This window comes from Misgurnus anguillicaudatus, chromosome 3, assembly GCF_027580225.2.
Source record: "Misgurnus anguillicaudatus chromosome 3, ASM2758022v2, whole genome shotgun sequence".
NCBI classification, from domain to species: domain Eukaryota; kingdom Metazoa; phylum Chordata; class Actinopteri; order Cypriniformes; family Cobitidae; genus Misgurnus; species Misgurnus anguillicaudatus.
Window position 1 is genome coordinate 27,249,221 of NC_073339.2, and position 26,506 is coordinate 27,275,726.

The 26,506-nt window shown below is 39.2% G+C and overlaps 1 protein-coding gene across 9 annotated transcripts in view; it reads left to right on the forward strand.

The window, feature by feature from the left end:
• The window catches only part of zc3h13 (zinc finger CCCH-type containing 13), a 278,860-nt gene that overhangs the window by 109,079 nt on the left and 143,275 nt on the right, over positions 1–26,506 (forward strand). For 8 of the 9 annotated variants that reach the window (XM_073863726.1, XM_055205268.2, XM_055205270.2 and 5 more), the window contains one exon: positions 3,597–3,641. In XM_073863726.1, coding sequence (XP_073719827.1) covers positions 3,597–3,641 — 45 coding nt within the window. The remainder of the gene's footprint in view (positions 1–3,596; positions 3,642–26,506) is intronic. The other variant, XM_073863730.1, reaches the window with a different exon arrangement.

The window sequence follows — 26,506 nt, forward strand, 5'->3', positions numbered from 1 at the left end:
TTATGTTAGTTCACGGTGCATTAACTAACGTTAACAAGATTTTTTAAAAGTATTAGTAATTGTTAAAATTCACATTAACAAATATTAAGAAATGCTGTATAAGTGCAGTTCATTAATAGTTCATGTTAACTAATGTAGTTAACTAATGTTAACGAATTAACCTTATTGTAAAGTGTTACCGAAATCATTAAATGCGCTAAATGCTTGTGACCAGTAGAGGGCCCCCAAGCCTGCAGGGCCCCACTCAAATGAGTGGTTTGCAACGGTTAATGCCTGGCTCACACTACAGGGTTTTTAAAATCCTAGCAGATTATGAAATCTGGTTGCAGAACAAACATAAAGAGAATCTTGTCAGATATTCTTCTTTTAAATCTTAAACATGCTCACACTGCAAGATCTAAAAGTCCTAGTGCATCACACACTACAGTATATTATTAAGATTACCTTGCCAGAGCAAGCACTTCACGTGACCACAGGGGAAGAGAATATAAGATTTTTTTATAAGAAGAGATTGTGACACATTTATTATGTTTTTTTAATATTTACATTTGCTAGCAGCTTTCTACCCTTACCCGGTGTATTTGAAACCTAGGGGATTTCTCCTCCTCTGCTCTTGTTTATGAGGCAACAATCATGATACATTTTAAGGGGCTGTCCACACGGAGACACGTATCACTGTATACATATAAATTTGTTATCATATTGGCGTTCCATCCACACGGATCCGGCGTTTTGGGAGACTGAATCCGCTATTTTTTGAAACCGGGTCCTAAAGTGGATAAATCTGAAACCAACACCCTTGCGGTTTCGGCTGTACAGCCAATCCGTATATTTTGTGAAGGGAAAACGTCATCACATCACGTGTCGGAAGCATCACACGTAACAGCAACAACAATAACGGCGGACTACGTGATTGTATTCGTGCTACAGACGCTACTAAAGCCTACTAGCTTTATTACAGCAAAATCTATTGCTTCTATGCAACTGTGGTGACCAACAAGCGATAATGGACAACACCATACGTTGGTTATGCGCATGCTCAAAGTCTTCTTGTCCGTGTATAGTGTATATCTGTGGCAGAATTACAGCGCCCCATACTGGTCCGGCATATATACTACACCGCTTTCAGTGGTTTCGTTTTTACGGATTGTTTTTTAAGAGCAAGGAAAAAAATGATCGGATAGGGAATGCACCGGCTTCGTGTGGACATAGCCTAAGAATGCGTTATGCAGGCAGTGTTTGCACACAACTGTAGATACGTGCACATTCTAGCACCAACTCAAGTCTACTCCTCATGCTAGATGGGCAAAATTTATTTAAAAACATATTTTATATATAATTGGCTAGCCTATATATCATAAATTTTTACTAGGGGTGGGCCGATACGATATTCAGTATCGATATTCATTCGGTATTGGTGAAAATGGCCGGATCGAATATCAAATAAGCTGGTGAGTCCAATTCGATCCAATACCAACACAGACCTTGTTATGGCTGAGCAACATGAATTTGCACAAAGTTGCACTTTAAAGGCAGGATAGGCAGGAATTATCTAAAAAACTTTTTTTTACAAATTTGTTTAAACTGTCTTTATATACAAATACATAATTAAAATGTAAGTACTCTGAAAAAGAGAGTATAAAACTCGAGTGTCTTTAGACATCTCACGACTGTTTTAAACACAGTTAATTATTTCCATTCGGGACGAAACAAATGATTAGCTTGCGCGAATATCACTCTCTCTCGCGACCATGGCACCACCCGTTGCTATGGGATCTGCCCAGACATGCGCACACCCGATTGATTTGAACGTGCACGAGGCATTCTAGGAAGAGCAAAATGGCAGAGAAAGTGCTTTCAGATCTCACAGAAAGTGCATATCCAGTCAGCGAAGGCAAACAAGGCAAAAAAAGGAATAAACGAAGCAATCAAACGAGAGTAAATATCACGTGGCTTTTCCTCGAGTCGATGATGCGGTAGCAGTATTGACTGCGGAGTGTAGTCCTCATCAGAGTCAACAATGTATTCATCACGGAAACTCTTCCATGCAAAACACTGGCTTAATAATGAGTACTAAAAGCCATCCTATCTGTTTATATTCCTACTGATAAAGTTAGGTGTATTATTACATGTGATTGTGACTTGATGTTATTACATGCACCGCGCTCCTTCCTCTCCGCTTGTCTGAGGTAAATCCTTCTCCTAGCAAAGCTGTCGGTGTCGCGCGTTCATGTGTTTTGGGGGCGTGGCTTTAGAAGAAACCCAGAAGGAAGGGGGTGGAGTGAATGGAAAAATGAGCTCTGTCTAAAACAGTGGTGAGAGGTCCACAGACACTCGATTTTTATACTCTCTTTTTCAGAGTACTTACATTTTACTTATGTATTGATATATAAAGACAGTTTAAACAAATTTGTAAAGTTTTTTTTTTACATCTTTTGGATGGTTCCTGCCTATCCTGCCTTTAAATTGTCCAAAGTTACACCTTAAATTTTCATTTTGATTTTTTGTGCTGACTAACTAAAAATGTTGCTACTAGTCTGTTTGAAACATTTAAATAAAAATGAAGCAGCAGTATTGCACCATGTTTCATTGAGTCTTTGCACAGTCATTTGTTGCACAGTAAAATGTTTGAGTTCTGAAGCTCTGTTTAAGCTTTTTGTACGGCTAACAAATGTGTTATTTGCAGCTTAATTGATTTTAAAAGGCGATAGAGATGGTGTTGGATCGGTATCGGCAGATACTCAAGGTTGTGGTAACAACATCGGTATCAGACATGAAAAAGTGGGCCAGCCCTATTTTTTACACATTGAAAAGTTATAGAATAAAGAGATCTTTAAGTTATTTCTATTAATGCTCACTTTTCCTGTTCCTTCCTAACAGGAATATTATTGTAGGCTTTCTTGCAATGTAGCGTCTAGTGTTTAATTTTGTATTTACATTACCAGTGGCTTTGGACAAATGTCATTTCATTTTGAAGAGTTGTGAGTGTCGATCTGAGGCGCAGTAGTTTTTCAGGTGTTTCTCAGTAGTTTTTTTAGCAGTCAGCGCTGCACTTGAGTGAGAGTACATCGGATTATTTATATTTCGAACCACTAATGGCATAATTATATAATGTTATTTGATGCAGTGATTCCAGAAGGATGTCCAAAAAATTAAATTCAAGAATGTTATATAAAACGTTTAACTTCTCTTTTTCGCCGCCCTAATTGGGCTGCGCCGGTGAACAGCAAAGTACGCTTGATGACCTTAAATTACTTTTATTTCACATTAGAGGATAATCTAGTAAATTCGGCCAGATAATCCTGTAGTACAAGCCAGGCATTAGTGTAGAAAGCTGCTTTCAAATTTATAAAGTGAAATACTATAATTTTTAAGTCCTGTTATGTGAACATGTTTAAGATTTAAGAGAAGATTATCTGTCAAGATTGTCATTATGTGTGTGCTGCAACCAAATGTTATAATTTGCCAGGATTTAAAAAATCCTGTAGTGTGAGCCAGGCATAACTTTTTTGTGTGATGTGATCATGCAGTCATAAGGCCATGACGAATGAAAGATTTAAAATTACACCTGTTAATGACATGTTTTCTTTTTACAGGAACAAGTTTCCAAAACTAGAAACAGCAATTCTTTGAAGGACAAGGTAGGAATGCAGTCTTCCTATTAATACATGTTATTCGGGGAAAGACTATGTTTAGTGCATGTAGAGTTAGTATAAGCAATATAAATGGTTTGTTGAAAGTTAAGTTCAATGTATGTAAAGATTTAAAGGAATAGTCTACTCGTTTTCAATATGGAAATGTGTTGTTGCCTTAACTGGGAATTGTTGGTGCATCCCTCTGTCGTCTGTGTGCGTGCACGTGGGCGCTGGGGCGCGCTGCGACACTTCGATGGCATTTAGCTTAGCCCCATTCAATCAATTGCATCAAACAGAGAAAAAGTTAGAAGTGACCAAACACATCAACGTTTTTCCTATTTAAGACGAGTAGTTATACGAGCAAGTTTGGTGGTACAAAATAAAACGTAGCGGTTTTCTAAACGGATTTAAAAGAGGAACTATATTGTATGGCGTAATAGCACTTTTGTGAGTACTTTGACTCGCCTGAAAAGTCCGCTCCCCTTCTCCCTCTCATAATGGGAGAGGGAGGGTGTTACTGCGCCGAGTCGAAGTACTCCCAAAAGTTCTATTACGTCATAACATGTAGCTCCTCTTTTAAATCCGCTTAGAAAAGCGCTATGTTTTATTTTGTACCACCAAACTTGCTCGTATAACTACTCGTCTTAAATAGGAAAAACGTTGATGTGTTTGGTCACTTCTAACTTTATCTCTAAATGGTATCATTGAAGGAATGAGGCTAAGCTAAATGCTATCGAAGCGTCGCAGCGCGCTCCAGCGCTTACGTGCACGCACACAGATGATAGAGGGATGTATCAACAATTCTTAGTTAAGGTAATAACATATTACATTAATATTGAAAATGAGTAGTCTATTCCTTTAAGGTTGTGTGATTACCACACAATGTAATTTAGATTTGTTCCTTAAGAATCATATGTATACATTCACAATAAGAAGTACATAGCCAGGCAGTAAAGTTTCAAATACACACACAAAAATGTAAAAGTAAAGCTACAAAAATGGGGCCTAAACATTATGTGCTTGCAGCGTGATAGATTCATTATTCAGTACTGACCCTATTGTAGTAAATATCCTTCTTTCCTGCTTAAGTTTGTTGATCTATGCAGGTGATCATCAGTAACTTTCATTCACCCAAGCTACATTTACTTCGTTACATTTACTTTTACAATTTTGTAAAATATGTACTCTTAGGCCTATATTTAAAAGAGGGTACTTTTACTCTTATTCGTATATTTTTAATGGAACGTTTGTATCTTTACTTTGTTTACACTCTGTGGTGTTTCTTGGTTGATGTATTGTGTATTTTATTTTTAAATTGCTGTCTTGTATTTCTGGTGCATTCACAAATTAATGACTTGTTTGAGTCAATACCTTACAAAGTATTGCAAATAAATGAGTCGAGTCGATGCATATCAGGGTTTTAGAGTGAGACCAATTTGGTCCCACATGCGACCTCATTTTGTGACTTAAAAGTCTAGGCATTCATCCATCCATTTGAGGGAAATGATCAGAGGTGGGTAGAGTACAAGTACTTATACAAAAATGTACTCAAAAGTAAAAGTATCAATCTAATTATTTACTTGAGTAAGAGTACAAAAGTATTAGATGAAAAACTACTCAAGTAGTTAGTTACTCGTTACTTCCGATCTGATAGAGAAGTAGCGCAAAAGCTCTGAATTTCAGACTACTTGCAGGGTTTTCACAAACCTCTCCTTAAAAGTCTCATTGTTCTGCTTATATACAAGTATAGCAGCCTATCTCAGTCTTGCAATGGGTACATTAACATCACATAACGTGTAATTTCAGAAAAAATCTCAAACATACACACAGATGTTTTTCTGACGTTAACTCTGTATTTATTTTCATGTTCACAACAAAAACTTGTCAGCATCTGCCTTTAAACATGCAAACAGTAAACGAAAAAGAACGTGTGTGTCTGTTTGTTATCATGTTTTTATATGAATGGGTTATTTTCATTGCCATTAAAGTGCAATTACTGAACATAAACAGGAGCTTAATAAAAATGATAATTTTAGAATTTCATATGGAACTTATCTGTTTGTGCAAATCAACTCTTTATTATAATATATAATACATGTTTCTTGAAAATCAAACTTTATTCTTTTATTTTTATTCATTCATTCTTTAAGAAGACGTCGTTACATTATGCTGTTTGTTTAGTTTTGTGGGGAAATTATATGGAAATGTGCAGATGTGAACGTGCTGTTTGTATGTTTTAACTTACACTAGGTTTTGTCATCGCTTGCACAAGAGTACATATGGCAAAAAACTCGGACAGTGTGTGAAATGACCATTAATAGTGTTCAAATAGACATTGTGACACTTACCACTTCAGGTTGGATCTTGAATTCCTGTACACTGAGATGTCAGCTCGTTTATTGAACAAAGCATGCATCGCATTATGAAACTATTCTTTTTAACCTCTTGGAGTGAAAATATTGACCGAACTTGAAGCCACGCATGATCTGCCGGCGATATCTTGCACAACGCACACGCGCCCTCATCTGCTTCTCCTATCATCTACGCGCGGTCGGGCGCTAAACGGTTACGCAGCCTGTCTCGCAAAACTTTCGAACATGCCCTATAAACTTTTTTAAAAAATATATTAAATTATTACCATTTGACAGTAACACAGTAACGTCGCCGAATATAGTGAAGTAAAAGTACAGTATTTTCACTAGAAAAACTTGGGGGTGTACAAACCAGCCACAGACCACAGATTTTTGCATGCGTACGTGTGAACATATAAGCACTGTCTGCATACCAGCTTTACGTTTATGTGCTTGGTTGAGGATACGGACGCGGGCTTCATGCGAGACCGCCTCTCTCAGGGGCACTCACTGGATATGATTCTGCTCTTAGATATTCCACCCAAGACACTGCGGTGCTGGTGACGCCTCTCTGGTTGACCGACTGGCTTACACGTGCGCAGTGCACCACTTACCAGACAGCAGTTTGTGCCTGCTCTTCATTAAGCAGCTTATGTCTCGGCAGCCACAGATGCAACACAGACTTAAGAGGTGTTAAGGGCTTTAGACTGTTTGAGATTGGTTTGGACGTAATCAATCGGTACATGATGGGGGAACGTATGCGCTTTGTCCTTATCCTGTTTGCGCTCCGTATGAAACACGTTGTGCTCAGCCAAGTGCCAGCAGTTATGTGTTGCCCCAATTGGGTTTTGCTCCTTATACATGCAAAATCGGTAAGGAAAGTAAGCCCTTACTACTAGACGCCCCTCTTTACGCAGTGCCTGTAATGATGTGAAGCAATGACTACGACCCAGTGCGCTGTCACGCCTCGAACATTCTACCTTTGGTGCAGTGAGCAGATGACGGTGTTTACACGTAGCTATCCCTGCGTTTTATGCTGGTGCCTTGTGCGCACGGTAGCTGGGCACAATTCATTCTCTTAATTTGCAGTTTTTTAAAATGTTTTTATAAATATTACACACAAAATAAATTGTTTTATGATTTTTTATTTTACAAAAAAATAAAAGTGAACATATTTACACAAAATATTTAGGGTGAAAAATTCTTTTAAAAAAGTAGGGCTGTCAAAATGACACATTTTTTTTCGATTAATTAATTAATCTGTGAAAAAATAACGCGTAAAAAAATAACGCGTTAAAAGAAATAACGCAGATTAATCCATTCCGTATTGACCTTTGAACCTGGAGACATTCTAGCCACCATTCGACTGTAAAATAAAGGAGGTAGACGAGAACGCGCTGGCGGTGACTGGATCATTAATTGGAACATTTTCTTATAAAAAACGGCCTGATGGAAGTGATGATAAAAATGAAGTTGTCTGCAATGTCTGCAGCAAAGAATTTGCATATCATAGAGTTTGTCCACTCTAAAGTACCACATCATACAAAGCACATGGATTAAAGTTCTCCGTCGTTAGACGGGTTTTCGTCAATTGCAAAATTATTAAATTCACTTTTCATAAAGAAGACGTGTATTTACCTTTTTAAGTGGGATGTGATCAAAGCCTGGAGTGGAGCAAAAGTCTTGTTCCTTTCTCCACTGTAAGTGTTCTGTAATCACTACGCACCTGATCCACTTTGGGTTTTCTGGTTGTAGCGCTTAAAATTAGAGCCCGACCGATTTATCGTTTTGCCGATTTTATCGGCCGATATGAGCATGTCGCAGATATATCTGTATCGGCGTATAAGCCGCAGATATGAAGCCGATATGAACGTTCCTTACAGAAAACATTAAATGCTTTTGAAAGATGTAAGTACTTGTTTGTCCAGCAGAGCGCGCCCTGTGGGTTGCTAATGGCGACCCAGGTCACTCACTGGAGTGACACCAGCCAATCCCCCGCCCATTCACTTCAGTCAGTCAGTCTCTCAGTTCAGGTGGCGGCAGTCACGCAGTTTCTTCACAACATTTTACACCTGGTATTAAGACACGCTTTGGTCGATTGGATTATAAGTGGGCGAGAGAGACACATTCCCGTTTAAGTTTTGGTGTTTTTGATCCGTCTCTTTTGTCCACTTGCGAGTTGTTTAAAACGCAAGCGGGAGAAATAACGCGAGGCGGAGAAAGGACGCATATAAACTGACGCACAGTTTGTCCAAGTACAGCTGCTTTTGCTGTTACCAAACATGCTCATTTCAAAGCAATTGATTAAATAAGCTCGCGCAACTTTACACCCTCGCTAAATAAAAGAGGCGGAGAGCAGACGCTTTAGTTTTATAAAAGTTTAAAGTCCCGGCAGAACACTGTGGGTTCGCGTCATAAAAACATTGTGCAGTACATTAAACATAAGCCTACATCAGTAACGTTATGTTGTCAGTAAGTCAAGCATTGTCGTCTGAATGGTAAGTTTCTAATTATTTTGTAAAGTACATAACTTAATGTAAAGCTAATAATCAATGACTTTATAAGTTTCCATTTTTTTTAATTAAGCCCAATATAACATTATTCTCATCAAAACTGACAATGATTTAAGTTATATGTATTTTGTTTTGTTTGTGTTTTAAAGTTATTTATAATAAGTCAAGTTTACTGTTTTGTGCACTTAATCAGAATAATTTTGGATAATAAAGTTTATTGTTAACTTGTAAAACACACCTGCCTATATTAGATATCTTTGTCACGTCATTTTAAGTGTTTGATCACCACATTTGTGGGGTGATCATAGAGTGATCATAGCAAAAAAGTATTTATATATAGTATATTCTGTTAATGTATATAGTGTATTATATGTACAGCAGCCTATTGTAGTATAATATACTGTAGTATATGTGTACTGTACTATAAAATGCACATAAAGAATATCGGCCGATATATCGTTATCGGTCTTTTTTTACTCCCTAATATCTGTATCGGCATCGGTCCCAAAAAATGCATATCGGTCGGGCTCTACTTAAAATGAGGTAAAACTTTATTTCAGCTAGCATGGACAATATAAAGCAGGAAGGCTCCGATGTTTTGGAGATCGATAAAGGTGTAAAAGACCAATGGAGCTTAGCGAAATGATGAAGATTGGCAAGCCTTTCAGTTCGTGGGATAAGATAACCAAACAGCCAGGTACCTTACGTGTCTTTGCACGACAAACTATCAAAAGGTACACGGACCTTTGTGGGTAAATGATATCTCTGGTACCTGATTACTCGCGTCCCGTTTTTGACTGTTATGTTGATCTAACCAGTGGCTGATACAATGGGTTTGTTAAACTCATGAGTACACTTCATGTAGCCACAAGAACCAAGAGGCAGATTACATTCAATTCCCGTGAGAGCAGGTCGAGAAATCATAACAGGGGACTGCTTCCGAAATGCTCTCGCGGTACTTTGATGTCATCCACCTGTCGGTTCTTGCATTTGCGGGAGGTCACAAAAACGTAACGTTTGTACATGTATTTAAGCACTGCAGTTTAAAAACAAGTGATTTTAAGCCATTCAAACACAAACAACGGTGCTAAATGCGCCCTCTGTTTCTGTATCAGAGGAGTACTACATAAAGTGTCAGTTAAAGCAGTGGTTTTCAAACTGGGGGCAGCGAGATGGTGCCAGGGGGGCCCAGTTTTATGACATTTTATATAATACATTAATTTATCATGAATTATGTGTAATTAAACCTAAAAAAATAAGACTACTAATCAAAAGCACTACTTTTTTGTATAATTTAATGTGTTTTAGTAAAATGTTTTTTTGTCACAAATTTTCTTTGGGGGGGTGCGAAGGAATGCCCCGTACACAAGGGGGGCCGCACGCTGAAAAAGTTTGAGAATCACTGAGTTAAAGGAATATGAATTTTTTTCACTTTAATCTATGACAAAGCATCCAGTAGTTAACATTAATCCGGAGATATGACCTAGCACGTCCCGTAATACCAAAGGTAAAGGGCTGATTTTTTTATTTAAGGTTTATATTCAATTGCACAAAAAAGCCCTGCAATTGATATTGGACTGTTAAACTTTTGGTAAATAATCTTCCTGAAGCACTTTATTTCCATAGCATATTACTGTAGGTCATTTTTGTTGATCGTTATGGCCATTATTTAAACAGTGAAAATACTGTAATAATAAAAGAGTTTTTGAACTTTAATGTCACTAATGCTGATTATTCACTGATTCTTTTAAATAGAAATATTTAATACTTTTACAGCAAAAAGTATGTATGCGATTAATTTAGATTAATTAATCACAAAGTATGTAATTAATTAGATTAAAAAATGTTATTGATTGACAGTCCTAAAAAAGTAAACTTTAGCAGATATATTTACTATTTACAACTAAAACACAATGTTAATTAGAGAAATGGCTAACCATTATTTTGATAACTGGTAAACGGCTTACCATTATTCTGATAGCTGGTAAATGGCTAACTATTAATTTGATAACTGGTAAACGGCTAATCATTATTTTGATAGGTGAGAAATGCCTAACCGTTATTTTGATAGGTGAGAAATTGCTAACCATTATTTTGATGGGTGAGACATTGTTAACCATTATTTTGATAGGTGAGACATTGCTAACCATTATTTTGATAGGTGAGACATTGATAACCAATTGACAACAATTGTTAGCCATACAGAACTGATAAAAAAGCTACAAGTGTTATCACACAGACATGTCCCCATAACAGTATTAGTTTCTTTTATTATTTGCTACACTATGACTTCCCATAAAAACATACACTAACAACATAAGTTATATTGTATATGGTATTTATTTGCAAATGTAAACAAACAGCTAGCAAAAAGCCAAGAGAGTGTAAACAAAGCAGACGCAGCTAATCGCCGTGGATGACAGGTATGCTGGATGATAACTCTACAAACAACGCAGACAGCAACAAGTTGTGAATTAAATAATCGAAACTTCACGCAGAATATAAGCAGCTTGCATATCAATAGAATCGTCTGACTATTGGCTACATGTTCTGTATGACAAAATATTTCTGCAAGTTTATTGGCTGGCTGTGACACGTAAAATGATAGGCTGCGCATAAGAAAACATCGCCATAGTCGGCGTGACTGTTTTGTTATTTTGGTTATGGACTGCTTTATTTGAGTAAAGTGTTGTTAATTGATAGGCTCATTTTAAACGTTAGACTCTAATGTATCAGATACTATGGAGTTTAAACACAGTTTTACAGCGCTGCATGCATATTTTATTGAAAAGCAACAATGGCGGATGGTTCTCTTCTATTAAATCCAATGTAAACAATAGGGGTGGGAATGGCTTGGACCCTCATGAACAGATTCAGAATTGATTCTTAGGGTCCTGATACGATTCAGAATCGATTCTTGACGTATTAATTAGCATATTTGTGATGCCATTACATCAAATTTGCTCTCAAAGCCAGGCTAGTCTAGTGATTGCGCTTTTGCTACTAGTCTCTGAACCGTCATACTGTACTTTTGTATCTGTTGTAAGACATTAAAACCAGTAAAACATAGTAATTAAACGTGACATTAATTCTATATGTTTACCGGCATTAACTTTCAAGAACTGACTAACGTTAAGCATCTTGCATCATCATTAACGTTATACACATACAATCGCTGCGTCCTAAACCGCCTACTTCCATACTATATAGTAGGCAAAGAGTACGAGAAGTAGTGCTTTTTTGCCTACTATATAGTATGGAAGTATGCGGTTTGGGACACAGCATACGTTTTGGAAATGTATGTTTTAACTGGCAGTTCATACTACTTATTATGCAGCAGTTATTTTTCTCTGTGTAAGCTATGTATGTTAATGTAGTAAGGTCTGTTATGCGTCTCCCCCTGTTATATATGTTATGAAATGTTGTACGTTATGATTTTAAAACTGTAGTGAGCATTTAGTTGAAAGCTATAGTGAGTGGCAAATTTCATCAAATTTTTATATTCCAAAACAGTATAAACTAAAAAAAACATATATACCGTGAAATATACAGTGACATAAAATGACTTCATCTGTGAAATGTAGGGATGCACCGAAATGAAAATTCTTGGCCGAAACCGAAAACCGAAAAAAGGAAACCAAGGCCGAAAAACCGAAACCGAAACACCCAAAGATATTATTATGCCAATTATTAGTACAATTGCATTTATGGCTATCACTGTGTACTAACTTTACTAGGAGTGTGTGACGGATAAAAAAACTCAGTTCGGATCACATTACAGTTTTTGAGGCACAGATCAGATTATTTTTCGATCAGCAAAAAGGTGGGAAAAATCTAATAAACAATAAAGAAATTGCAAACATTTATAAAAAAGAACAAAGTTGTACATTAATAAGGTCTGAAATTAGCATTTTAACACAACTGAATGCTATTTTCACATATTATCTGTTCTGTTTTTAGACATATTGTGGCGTTTTCCCAGACAGGGATTAGACTAGTCCTAGACTAAAATAAATATAAGAGCTGTCCAAACTGAAAACATCTTGCACTGACATATCTTTAAATACATCAGTGCCTTTAGTTTGTCCTCAAAATGCACACAAGTAATGTTTTTAGTAAGGCATGTTTGTTTAAACTAATTATATTTCCTAATTAAACTAAGGTCTAGTTCTGGCTAAGCTAATCTCTGTCCAGGAAACCACCCCAAAGACTAAAATAGTGACTAAACATGACCCAATAACCTTGTGTTTAATCCAACTAGCTGTTACTTTAACTACTAAGTTACAAAAAAACTTGATTTATAAACGAGACATCGCAGACAATTCGGCGCAAATTACAAAATTGCCATTACACAGAGTTACTACAGAAGGCATGCGCGGGCATAGGAGAGAGAGAGCTCACGCACAAGCACATAGAGAACCAGTATGTGTGGGAAAACATTGCTAACCTTTCATGATAAACTCGAATCAGTCGTCTTCTCTGTCAGTAACATCTGACGTTTACGTAAAAATGCAAGTACACAGAGGAATCCGCATGGAAAACACATCCAACTTTTAATTCTTTCACTCAGTGTATGAGAGACGCTGTCTAGGGGCTTCACGCACAGAGAGAGAGAGAGCGCGCGTGCACAAGAGAGGCACAACAATAAATTAAGCCGTTTTAAATGAAAATAAAAATGTAAATGTTGCGACCATTGTTGATTTTGTGGCGCACACAAACAAACAAATGTGTGGATAACACTGCCAGGAGCCGAAGCCGCCATTACTCGAGATTAATGTAAACAGCGTGACGCGTCGCGTAGTCGACGTAATCGATGACGTTGACGCGTCGTTGCAGCACTTTTGAGCACGAAGGGGAGGGGTGGGAGACGACTGATCATCGTGAGTGAAACCCAAGCGCTAGCGCACAGATGAGAGGGGCGCGGTTGACATTCATTTTCGGTTTACATTTTCGGCTGGATATTTTATTTCGGCCCGAAACCGTTAATGCCATTTTCGGCCGAAATTTTCGGCAACCGAAATTTCGGTGCATCCCTAGTGAAATGGATTTTTGGTCATAGCGCCCACTCCTAGAGAAAAATATATATTTTCAGCCTATTCAGTTCGAAAATATAAAATCAAGAATTTCTAATTATACATTTATTTTGGGGATGCACAATCTTGATTTTTCATGGCCGGTTTTTATACCGGTTTTCTTAACAATCAAATTGCCCGATTCCGATCCGATTTCCGATTTTTTTTTTTTACTTATCAAGCAACAAACAAGATAGAACGAAAGTATACATAAACAGTATGTTTATTTGGTATTTAACAGGCTAAACTTGGTTTGGCTATTGAAAACAATAACTGTAACCATCTAAAATTAACAGCAGTACCTGTGCAGTAGGCTACGTTCAATACAAACATAAGTGGTTAAATGAGACCATGAGGGTTGAATGTCTTGCCTGTTTTGCATTATCAACAGACTTTTGATACTTATTGTGTTCTATCAGGTGATGAACTTAAATGTCTGATCAAGTTTGTTATGGCGAATGCAGGGCTCTCAGGTTTTATTTAAAAGTTTGGAGTGAGATAACATCTGTTAGGGGAGAGGCCCCTCTACCCCACCAAATGCTCAAGTTTTTGCTAGCAGTTCAATGTTACCTATTATTCATAACTGACCAGCACAAATATAAATTATAACAATTGGTAAGTCTGATAAAAGACTTAATTAAATAAATTGCTCTACATATTAAAAAATACAAATGTATCTAAATTAAAATGAAATCTGTATTATATACAGTAGGATTGCAGCACTTGCCATCAGCGTGTATTTTAAAGGGGACATATTATGAAAATCTGACTTTTTCCATGTTTAACTGCTATAATTGTGCCCCCAGTGCTTCTATCAACCTAGAAAATGTGAAAAAGATCAACCCAGTAACTTAGTTTTGGTAAACCATTTTCTGCAAACATGTGAAAAAATAGGTCATTGTAATTTGGCCCTTATTGTGATGTCAGAATAAGGTAATACCGCCCCCTTTATCTGCACTATCCAACCACAGCACAACCATTTAATACGGAGAGAAAGAGAGAGAGAGAAAAGAATTCACAGCACAATAGAGTTTCAATTGCAACAAACCACCATTATTGTGATCATTGGTTGCACTTCATCCGCTCATTTGCATTTTAAATGACACACCCAAAACGGCACACTTTTGCTCAGACCTAGATTAAGACTTAGTTTACATCTTAAAAAAATCTCATAATATATCCCCTTTAAGCTGTGTAAGATAGAGATAAGGTCACATGTTCAGTACTACATGCCATGGCAATAATAATGAAATACTAGAGATGAGCCGGATACTCGGCTGAAACGAGTATCCGGTACGGATAAAGCACTTCTGCAGAGTACGAGTATTATACCAGTGATTCCCAACCGGGGGTACGTGAAGAGTTTCCAGGGGGTACGCGAAAATATTTAAATTTTGCTTTGATCTCATTTACTTTTAATAAAAATGTCTTTCGTTTATCCAGTCATTGACCTACGATTGATTTTTGTGAGGAAAGCATTGTAAAAAGAACAACTTTGTAATTTTAATCTTATCATTAATATAATTAGCCGTCAAGAGTAAATGCGCTGCATGATCCAAAACGCAATAGCGATGTCCAACTCAAGAACGATCTGACTATTTTTAATGAACCTGAATAGTTTCTAAAGACACAAAGTTTATTAACTATAATTAATGTTTAAATAATGTTATAATATTCATTCCCGCTGCCGTTGCATTTTCAAATTATGCAAAAAAAAAGTTTGCATTGTTTTTGGCTAAAATATTTTGTCCCGTATGATGTCTTTTGTATTTATAGAGAATGCCTTAACACATTTTGTTTCTCTTTATATTTGAGCAGAATAATTTAACTTATTTGCACACTTTAATTATCAGTAACTTAAATTGAGATTTTTGTAAATTTAGGGCATTTACTAAAAAGGACGTGAGAGCTCAATTCCAAATAAGCGCTGGAGTTGAAAATTTGCGTGTGATTTACTGCAAAGGCGCAAATAAAATACACAGGCACAATAATGACATAAGCACATTTCTCTAATGACCACTGCAATCTACTAAGAGCAGCGCAAACTAGTACAGGGTCGCAAATAAGAGACCCGCAGGACATCGCAATGAAAATGCGGACTGCGGAGTGTGAAATTCCAGCTAAGTAAAAGTACACTATGAACCGGAGGACGAAAGATGAAGGGTAAAATAAGTTTTGAAATACCTGATTTTACTTCTCCTCGTGACTTCTCCTCCTTTTTTCTCCAGCAAATTAAACATAGCATGGCTTGGCAAACTATATATTTATTTTAAAGTATGTTCCTCTGGCAAAATGTAATACTCTCCTCGCATTAATGTTAACGTAGGAAAACTTCCACAAATGCATATGCAATAAGGTCGCAAAAATAACACCTTTTCAGAGCTAAATATCTATTGCGTGTCTTTAGTAAGTTCAGTCGTTATTTAACGTCAAAATGATGGTTTGCGCAAGCTGTTAGTAAATCTGGCCCTTAAAGGGGTCATATGATGAATTTTTTTAATTTGTAAAATAAATCTTTGGCGTTCCCAGAGTCCATATGTGAAGTTTTATCTCAAAACACCCTACAGATAATTAATTATAGCATGTCAAAATTGCCATTTTGTAGGCCTGAGCAAAATGTGCTGTTTTTGGGAGTGTTTTTTAAAATGCAAATGAGCTGATAAAATGCAAACACTGATCGCAATGGTAGTGGTTTGTTGAAATAAACATGCTTCATCAGTCAGTGCTTTTTACTTTAGTATTTAAAATTAATTAATTAATTAATTAAAATGACTAATTATTTGTCTTTAAAACACAACTTTGGTTTAGTTTCGATGAAGGGGTACTTGAGCCTTACTGATAGGGCTGTCGGGGTACTTAGGGCTAAAAAGGTTGGGAACCACTGTATTATACGAGTAATACGAGTTAATATCTGTGCTCGGATTAATTCAATTCAATTCAATTCAATTTTATTTATATAGCGCTTTTCACAAGTGTTAATTGTTGCAAAGCAGCTTTACATGAGAAGGTGTAGAGGAGAACACAGAAAATCAATAGATAATATAAGAAGTAGAGAAAGCGGTTAAACCGTACAAGCGAGCATATTAATAATGTAACGTATACAGTAAAGTGCTAAGTTAAGCCAAAGTTGGCTGACTCTCCCTGGGATTAAAAACCCTCTAGGAAAAAAACCCAATGGGAAAAAGTCCTAGAAGGACAAAAACCCTTGGGAGGAATTAATATATATTTATATATATATAGAAACGGTAGGGATAGGAGGCGGGTAAGCAAATTAAACTGGTTTAGCCGGTGGTCGTTGGTCGGGCATCGGCTGGTCATCACGTTGAAGGACAGCCAGTGGATCAGTGATGCAATGATCTTCACAGCAACCGGAACTGGGTCTGTTTGTCTCATGTTCCTCGTGGTCGAGGACGAGACAGGTTAGAGAAAAACAGAATTCTATTAGCGTAGGGGCCGTTCACATGCAATGCAAGTGTCAAACATTATAGTGGTTCAAGTCGGGTCGGTTCCAGACAGGCTAACTATTGCGGCAATAGTATATTACCCATATGAGGTATGTGAGTGCTTTGTTCTAGACAAACTAACTACTGCGGGAAATGTACATTTACTGGACATTTTATGTGAATGCTTTGTTAAAGAAGAATGTCTTAAGTTTAGATTTAAATTGATCGACTGTGTCTGATACTCGAACATTATTTGGTAAATCATTCCAGAGCTTAGGGGCTAAGTAGGAAAAGGATCTACCACCTTTAGACACTTTTGATATTCTAGGGATAATTAAGTGACCAGAATTTTGTGAGCGCAGTTTACGTGATGGATTGTATTCTGATAGTAGTTCTTTAATATACGAAGGCGCTAGGCCATTTAAGGCTTTGTAGGTGATTAGTAATATTTTAAATTGTATACGATATTTAACTGGTAGCCAGTGTAAAGATGCCAGAATTGGACTGATGTGGTCATACTTTTTAGATCGAGTAAGCACTCTTGCGGCGGCGTTTTGAACCAGCTGTAGCTTGTTTACCTGATTTGCATGGCATCCCCCGAGTAACGAGTTACAATAGTCTATTCTAGAGGTCATAAAAGCATGTATAAGCTTTTCTCCGTCTGATGCAGACAGCATATGGCGTATTTTTGAGATATTTCTAAGATGGAAGAATGCTGTGCGGCAGATGTTGGCGATATGACTATCAAAATATAGATTGCTGTCGAACATTACGCCTAAATTCTTAACCGTGGAAGATGGCACCACCGTGCAGCCATCTATGGGCAACTTGTAATCTGACATATTATGTTTGTAGCGATTCGGTTCAATAATAAGTATCTCTGTTTTATTGGAGTTTAGCATAAGAAAGTTTTGTGCCATCCAGTCCCTAATATCACTAATGCAGTCTGTTAGCTTAGAAAACTGGTGGGTTTCGCTAGGATGCGACGAGATGTAAAGCTGGGTATCATCCGCATAGCAGTGAAAACTTATGTTATGTTTCCTGATAATGTCTCCTAGAGGTAACATATATAACGAGAATAGGATAGGGCCTAGAACTGATCCCTGAGGTATGCCGTATTTAACGGGGGAGTGATATGAGAATTAATTAATTAAATGAGAATCTTCATTGGGTAGCTGATTGTGTCAGCGTTCTGTGATAGGCTAGTAGTAACAACGCCCCCCCCCACACACACACATACAGATGTATTGTATTGTGTTGCTGTGTCCCGCTCTGCTCATTCACACACAGAAAAGCTCTCTGTCTGTCTCTCTCCCTCAGTCACTCGGGTTCGCGGTTCTTTTCCATTAACGTTTAGGGTTTCTTTAGCTTTTTACTTCGGGTTGTAACGTTAATACGTACTAACCAGCAGAGTTCTGGTAAACGTTGGTTCGTTCAGACGTGAATGCGACGCGCATTGCGTCTCTGGCTGTCGAAAATTTTTTTTCTTTTTTAAACCTTCAGCTGTCTCTAACCACTGTGTCCCGCTCTGCACACTCACACACACAACAGCTCTCTGTCTCTCTCCCTCAGTCACTCGGGTTCGCGGTTCTTTTCCATTAACGTTAGGGTTTCTTCAGCTTTTTACTTCGGGTTGTAACGTTAATACCTACTAACCAGCAGAGTTCTGGTAAACGTGGGTTCGTTCAGACGTGAATGCGTCTCTCTCTCTCTCTCTCTCTCTCTCTCTCTCTCTCTCTCTCTCTCTCTCTCTCTCTCTCTCTCTCTCTCTCGTCAGTTTTTCTCGTCTCTCTGGTCAGCTGGCTCTAACCAGTTTTTTTTTACTTCACACACTGAGTGTCTGACACTTTTTTTGCTGTATTTCATAAAAAAAATAAAGGTAGTAAGTTAAAGTTATTGTTATAAATATTACAAATTAATTAAGCTACACACACTCTCGCTCTCTCTTCCTCTCTCTGCCAGTCATCCGAGTTTTTTTCGTTTTAACCATCAGCTGCCTCTAACCAGTTTTTTTTTACTTTATGCACTGAGTGTCTGACACTTTTTGCTTTTTGCTGTATTTCATAAAATATAAAGGTAGTAGTGGTATAAATAATATTACAAATTAAGCTACACACACAAACAAACACTCTCTCTCTCCCTCTTATGATCAGTGATACAGAAATATAACAATTTCTGATCAACCCATATATAAATTGCATGCTTAAAATAACATACTGGTTAAAGCCCTGCCCATTTCAAGACAAACCACGCCTACTTCCGGGTTAGGCCACACCCACTCCGAGTACAGATACAGATAATTCATATGGTTAACAGATACAGATAATGCTCTACTCGCTCATCCCTATGAAATACATCTCTGGTCCTTTCATTCATTTCAGGAAGCCTTTACGTTAGAGTCAGGTAAGCTAAAGCTTCTGGTTGCAAAGCAGTTGGAGAGTTTTTTTAATAAATCAAGCATAATTTAACACGTATTTGGCTATATTCATGAAACCTGCGTTATTTACAGCATTTATTGGATCTTGCTCTTCTAACTTTCACTCTGTGCGTGCCAGCGCCGCGCATCCACGTGATTGACATCAGAGGAGCGCGAGAAAAACTTGAGACAGCTAAACTGGACAGATAACTTCCCTGTGCCACTTCCATTTATTGTATATAACAGGAAAAGTTATCAGTCTCTTAGAAATATAAGGTGTGAGTGTGTAAACTGACTGAAATGCGTGTATCTCACAGTGAATTTGTGAGACTTGAGAGCCCTGCGAATGTACTGTTGTTTCTCCGCGATTAACTTGTCCTTTACAGACATTGCAGCTTGCAATCTTAATATCCTGCGCACAGATTTCGAAATGCTTTTACACAAAACACATGTTTGCGAATGATAAAAATGTAGTCTGTGCACGCAGGTGCACTTCCGGAAAAATCGTCTGAAAAAATACAAAAACAGCCAGTTGCCGATCACGCAAAAAACGGACGGTTCAGATCTCTGGCCGGTCAACCGGTGCATCCCTTATTTATTTTATATTGTTTGGACTATAAAATCATTGCTTCACCAAATCTGTTGTAGGACAGTTTGCTGTGATTGGATGTTACGCAGTTAGGCAGCAGTAAACATGACAGTCAGGCCCCCCCAACTGTTTGACTAAACAGATTGAACATTGTCAAATTTGAGTGTGAACCAAACGATCGTCCACAATGGGAAAAAATGAAGTTTTATGATGGCTGGCTTGACTGGCTGGCTAAGTATCCCAAAATGGAAACAAAAGCTAAATGCAAACTTTGTGTAAAATATTTTGATATCTTCAACATGGGTGAGGTGGCAATTGTAAGCCATATCAAGGGAAAAAGCACAGTCTCTTGTTCGGAGCATCCTCTTCTATACCAAGATTAACAACATTCATGTCCCAGACCAGTGTGACACCACGGCCTATGTTTATTATTTATTTGGATCCCCATTAGCTTCCACAAAGTGGTTGCTAATCTTCCTGGGGTCCACAGAATTGTGCAATACAAAAAATCATTCAAACAAATAAAATAAAAACAAAATACAATTATTACTCGAATCACGTCAGAACTATACCCAAACATATTAGTAGTAGCAGCACAAGCGAAAGTACATCTATACCTTTAAAAGCATTTTTTCACGTTTTCTTTTAAACACATGTGTGCAATTACTTTTACGTATTATTGTAGGAACAACATTCCAAGCAGCAGAGCCACAATAAAATACAGTCTTTTTCATCAAATTTGATTGTGGACATGGTAAAAACAGTTGAGCCTTGCCCACTTGACATGTTTTATAATTGTGTCTAAAACCAACATATAGAAGCTTTTCAAAGAAAAAAACATGGTGTGTGATACTTGGTTACCTTATAAAAATATACCAACAATCGTAAATGTAATTTATCCTTCACTAAGAGCCATGATAACTTTTTGTGCATATCAGCAAGATTGGGCTGAAATTGATAATGGAGCACCATTCTAGCTGCTCTATTCTGAACCATCTGAAGTTTTTTTAAGTGTTTCTCTGATGCGCTTGACCATATTATTGGGCAGTACTCAAGATGCGATAAAACTATTGACTGCACCACATTTTTTAAAACTAAAGACGAAATAAATGCAGAATATTTCCTGGCCACTATATGACCGGTATGTTTGGACCAGGACAATGTATTGTCAAGTTTCACACCCAACAAAGTAACATCTGTTACTTGTTCCAATGGCATCCCATCAATAAATAAATTCAAATCTGCAGCTTTAGGAATATTGTATTTTTGGCTAAAAATTATGCATTTTGATTTTTCTATATTTAAAATCAATTTGTTAATTCGAACCCACTTAGAAATTGTTTGAAGCTCATCACTCAAATTTTTCTGAAGTTCAGCTGATGAATGTGCTGTAGAAAACATTGTAGAATCATCTGCATACATAACTATGTTAGCAATATTAACAACATATGGTAAATCATTTATGAAAATAGAAAACAATAATGGACCTAATTAACTACCTTGTGGAACACCACTAAGTATTTTAGCGTCTGAAAAAGATCCATTATAAAATACTCTGTTTTCTATTAGAAAGATAACTTCCCATCCAATCCAGGGCTGTCAATGAAAACCATAACATTTTAGTTTAGCCATAAGAATATCATTGTCAATAACATCAAAGCTGCTGTAAAATCAATTAAAACAGCACCCACCAGTTTCTTATCAACTAGACATGCTAACCATTCATCTGTCATATGTATAAGAGCAGTACTTGTGGAGTGTCCTGGTCTATAGGCATGTTAAGTGTTGGTAAGTAATCCATTTGTACTAAAACATTGTAAAATTTCCTTGAAAGTAATCTTCTCTAAAAGCTTACTCAAAATTGGAAGTATGCTAATTGGTCTACAATTAGAACCTACAAAGTCAGTTTTTCCTTTTTAAGTAATGGAATATGTCAAGCAACAAAGCCATCAGTGCAAGAATAAATTATGAGAACCTGAGCTAGTCAGTATTGTTAAAATGGCTAGCAAACATTACAGCGCCCCAGTGTTACTAAATCAAAAAGATTATGGGAGCGTGCAATCAGATTATATTGTGCTTTGGTGTTTAGTCCACCAGTGTTCGTCCTTGGGCTCTAGAAAGGCGCTTGTGTAGCGGCAGATGCAAACACCTCACGTCTTACATAATTCACACATACACATACGAAGCATGTCCACCTTAAGAGGACGCTTCACATAAGTTAGAGTATTCAGTACGTCCACCTTAAGAGGGCGGTTCCCAATAAGTTGAAGTAATGTTGTGCCTTTTTCATGTTGCTAGAGTTTGGCTAAATAAAGAAGCATCGTGTTTACACATGTACAGCTCTGTCTCCGTGTTTATGTGATAGCTGAAGAGCTACATTGGTGACCCCGACGCAGAACAAATAATTTGCGATGTCGACGAACGCCGTATCTCTAAAGCTGCCGGAGTTTTGGGAGCAACAAGCGACCGTGTGGTTCGCCCAAGCCGAGGCGCAGTTTGCCTTACGGGAAATAACCGCGGATGACACAAAATACTATTATGTTGTTGCAGCTCTCAGCAGTGTTACGGCTGCACGAGCAATCAGCATCCTGGAACACCCTCCAGCCAGGGATAAATATGCCGCGCTGAAGACGTATTTGCTAAAGACTTTTAGTTTATCAGAGACGGACAGAGCACGTCGCCTCCTCTCGCTGCCAGGCCTCGGAGATTCCCGGCCGTCCGAGTTGATGGATCACATGCTAGCGCTGCTGGGTGAGCACAAACCGTGTTTCCTGTTTAAAGAGTTGTTCTTACAACAGTTACCTCAGACTGTTCGTACCTCTCTCGCAAACAGTTCGGTGACGGATTACAGAGAACTGGCGCAACTGGCAGATGAATATCACGCAGCGTCACACAAATGTACGGCTCCTGACTCGGCAGCTGCGTCTTTATATCCCGTGATGAGGTCTGCAGCACGGCACTCTGATGACAAGCCAGGCCCCGCGGCCCGTCCGTCAGCTGATAATGGATTATGTTTTTTTCACGCCCGTTTCGGAGCAAAGGCTAAAAAGTGTCGCCCGCCTTGCACTTTCACTTTGAACCGTCAAACGCCGACAGTCAGCAGCATAGTAGCTCAGGAAAATGCTTACCTCCTGTTCATCACAGACTCATTATCTGGCCGTCATTTCCTCTGCGATACTGGAGCACAGGTTAGTGTCATTCCTGCATCACCAGTGGACAGACGTTTAGGCGAAACTGGCGCACCGCTCGAAGCAGCCAACCAAGGCAAAATCAAAACATACGGAAAACGGTTAATACCACTGTGCTTTAACGGACAACGTTTCACATGGGAGTTTGTTTTGGCGGATGTGAGTAGGCCCCTTTTGGGCGCGGACTTTCTGTGCACTAATGGACTGTTAGTGGATGTAAAAAATGGCTGTTTAGTCACGGCTGAAGGGTTTAACGTTTTTCCCTGCGCACGAAGCACCTTTTCTACAACCACACTGTCTACCACTTTGACAGGTGAGTGTGAGTTTGCCCGCCTGCTGGGAGAATTTCCTATTCTAACCAAACCTAATTTCTCATCAGCCTCAGCCAGCCATGGGGTCGTGCATCATATCTCTACATTTGGACCACCAGTACATGCCCGGGCTCGTCGATTGCATCCAGAGAAGTTGGCAGTAGCTCAAGCAGAATTTGCTAACATGGAACAACTGGGCATAGTGCAACGTTCCAACAGCCCATGGGCTTCGCCCCTCCACATAGTCCCCAAAGCAGATGGTGGCTACCGCCCTTGTGGGGATTATCGTCGACTTAATGACGTTACCACGCCGGACCGATACCCAATTCCACACATTCAGGATTTTTCGGCCCGTCTGGCAGGAAAAACTGTGTTCTCTAAAGTGGATCTTATTCGGGGATACCATCAGGTGCCAGTTTTCCATGAGGACATTCCTAAAACTGCAGTAATAACGCCATTTGGACTATTTGAATTTTTGCGGATGCCCTTTGGCCTCAAAAATGCAGCACAAACCTTCCAACGTATGATGGACTCAATCTTACGTGACCTGGACTTCTTATTCGTCTACTTGGATGACATTTTAGTTGCCAGCGCCTCCAGACTAGAGCACCTGGTTCATCTGCGAACGCTGTTCAATCGTCTCAGCCAACACGGCCTAATAATTAACCCTGCAAAGTGTCAATTCGGCCTGGCTGCCATTGATTTTCTCGGTCATCGCATAACAAGCGTTGGGGCGGTACCCCTACCAGACAAAGTCAGCGCAATCGCAGAGTTCCCCGTTCCTCAAACTACCAAAGCACTGCAAGAGTTTTTGGGAATGACGAATTTTTATCATCGTTTCATTCCGCGGGCAGCAGCCCTCATGCATCCTTTGTATAAGGCTCTCAAAGGGCACGGCAAGAACAAACCGATTTCCTGGTCAGAGGAGATGTCTCAGTCATTTAAGGAAGCTAAACAAGCTTTAGCACATGCAACCATGCTCTCACATCCAATTCCAGGCGCCCCAATTGCCATCACTACCGACGCCTCAGATTGTGCAGTAGGTGCAGTACATGAACAGTTTGTGGACGGTGTTTGGAAACCCCTTGCATTTTTCAGTCGGCAGCTGCGACCTAATGAACAGAAATACAGCGCATTTGACAGAGAGTTGCTCGCCTTATACCTAGCAGTCAGACACTTTCGTTTCTTCTTGGAGGGTCGTGTTTTCACGGCGTTTGTGGACCACAAACCCTTGGTGCATGCAATGTCCAAAGTTTCCGAGCCCTGGTCGACTCGTCAACAACGTCATTTGGCTTTCATATCTGAGTTCACAACAGACATCAAGCACATAGAAGGAAAAAGCAATGTCCTGGCAGATTGCCTTTCTAGAGTCAAAGTACTGGCCGTGCACTTAGGTATGGACTATGTCCGTTTAGCTGCTGATCAACAGTCTGATCCTGAGGTACAAGCATACAGGACAGCTGATTCCAGCTTGAAAATAGCAGATGTCTGCTTCCCAGAGACGGGTGTGACGCTAATGTGTGATGTCTCCAGCGGCCACCCTCGCCCAGTGGTGCCCACATCATGGAGGAGAGCTGTTTTCGACAAAGTCCACAGTTTGTCTCACCCAGGACGGAAAGCTTCACAAAAACTGGTCTCAGCAAAGTTCGTGTGGCGCGGTTTGAAAAAAGATGTTAGAAACTGGGTCTCCGCTTGTGTGTCATGTCAACGGGCTAAAGTGCAAAGACACGTCAAAGCACCATTGGAGATTTTTGAGGTGCCAGAGCGTCGTTTCGACCATGTTAACATCGACTTGGTCGGTCCCTTGCCACCCTCCCGAGGGTTTACTCACCTTCTGACAATGGTGGACCGGACCACCAGGTGGCCGGAGGCAGTGCCATTAACTGCAACAACAACGGTCGAGGTTGCACGGGCTTTCATTGACACTTGGGTTGCACGTTTTGGTACACCTGCACATATAACTTCAGACCGCGGCTCTCAGTTTACGTCAGAATTATGGTCGGAGGTTGCTCGAATTCTGGGAGTGCAGCTTCACCACACTACATCTTTCCACCCACAGGCTAATGGCCTTTGCGAGCGTTTTCACCGCTCTCTCAAAACAGCTCTGAGGGCCAGTTTGACAGATGACAGATGGATCGAGCGACTGCCCTGGGTACTGTTAGGTCTGCGCACAGCTCCTAAGGAAGATCTTCAAACCTCTTCAGCTGAGTTAGTGTATGGCCAGCCTTTACGCGTCCCAGGTGATTTCATCCCAGACAGCAATAGGCCCTGGAATCCAGCTACTGACCATTCTACTCTTATAGACAGAATCAATGCTTTCAAGCCTGTGCCTACCTCTCGGCATGGCATAGCACCTGCATGGATACCTGGAGACCTCGCTACGGCTGAATTCGTTTTCATACGCCATGATGCTCATCAACCCTCTCTGCGGCCCCCTTACGATGGTCCATTTCGGGTGCTCGAACCCGGAAGTAAAACTTTTCTACTTGACATCGGAGGACGTCATGAAAGAGTTACAGTCGACCGACTCAAACCAGCTCACGGAGAGCTGGGCCAACCGATAGTTCCAGCGCAGGCTCCTAAGAGGGGTCGTCCAGCCACTACCAAAGCCGTAGTCCGAGAGAAGTCAACTCAAGCTGCCCATGCGGTGCCACCGGCCGCGGAACCACATTACTTTACACGTTTAGGGAGACAAGTTCGCGCTCCCAGCAAGCTGGCGTTGCCGGTGATGGTGAATTCTGGGAGGGCCTGTGTAGCGGCAGATGCAAACACCTCACGTCTTACATAATTCACACATACACATACGAAGCATGTCCACCTTAAGAGGACGCTTCACATAAGTTAGAGTATTCAGTACGTCCACCTTAAGAGGGCGGTTCCCAATAAGTTGAAGTAATGTTGTGCCTTTTTCATGTTGCTAGAGTTTGGCTAAATAAAGAAGCATCGTGTTTACACATGTACAGCTCTGTCTCCGTGTTTATGTGATAG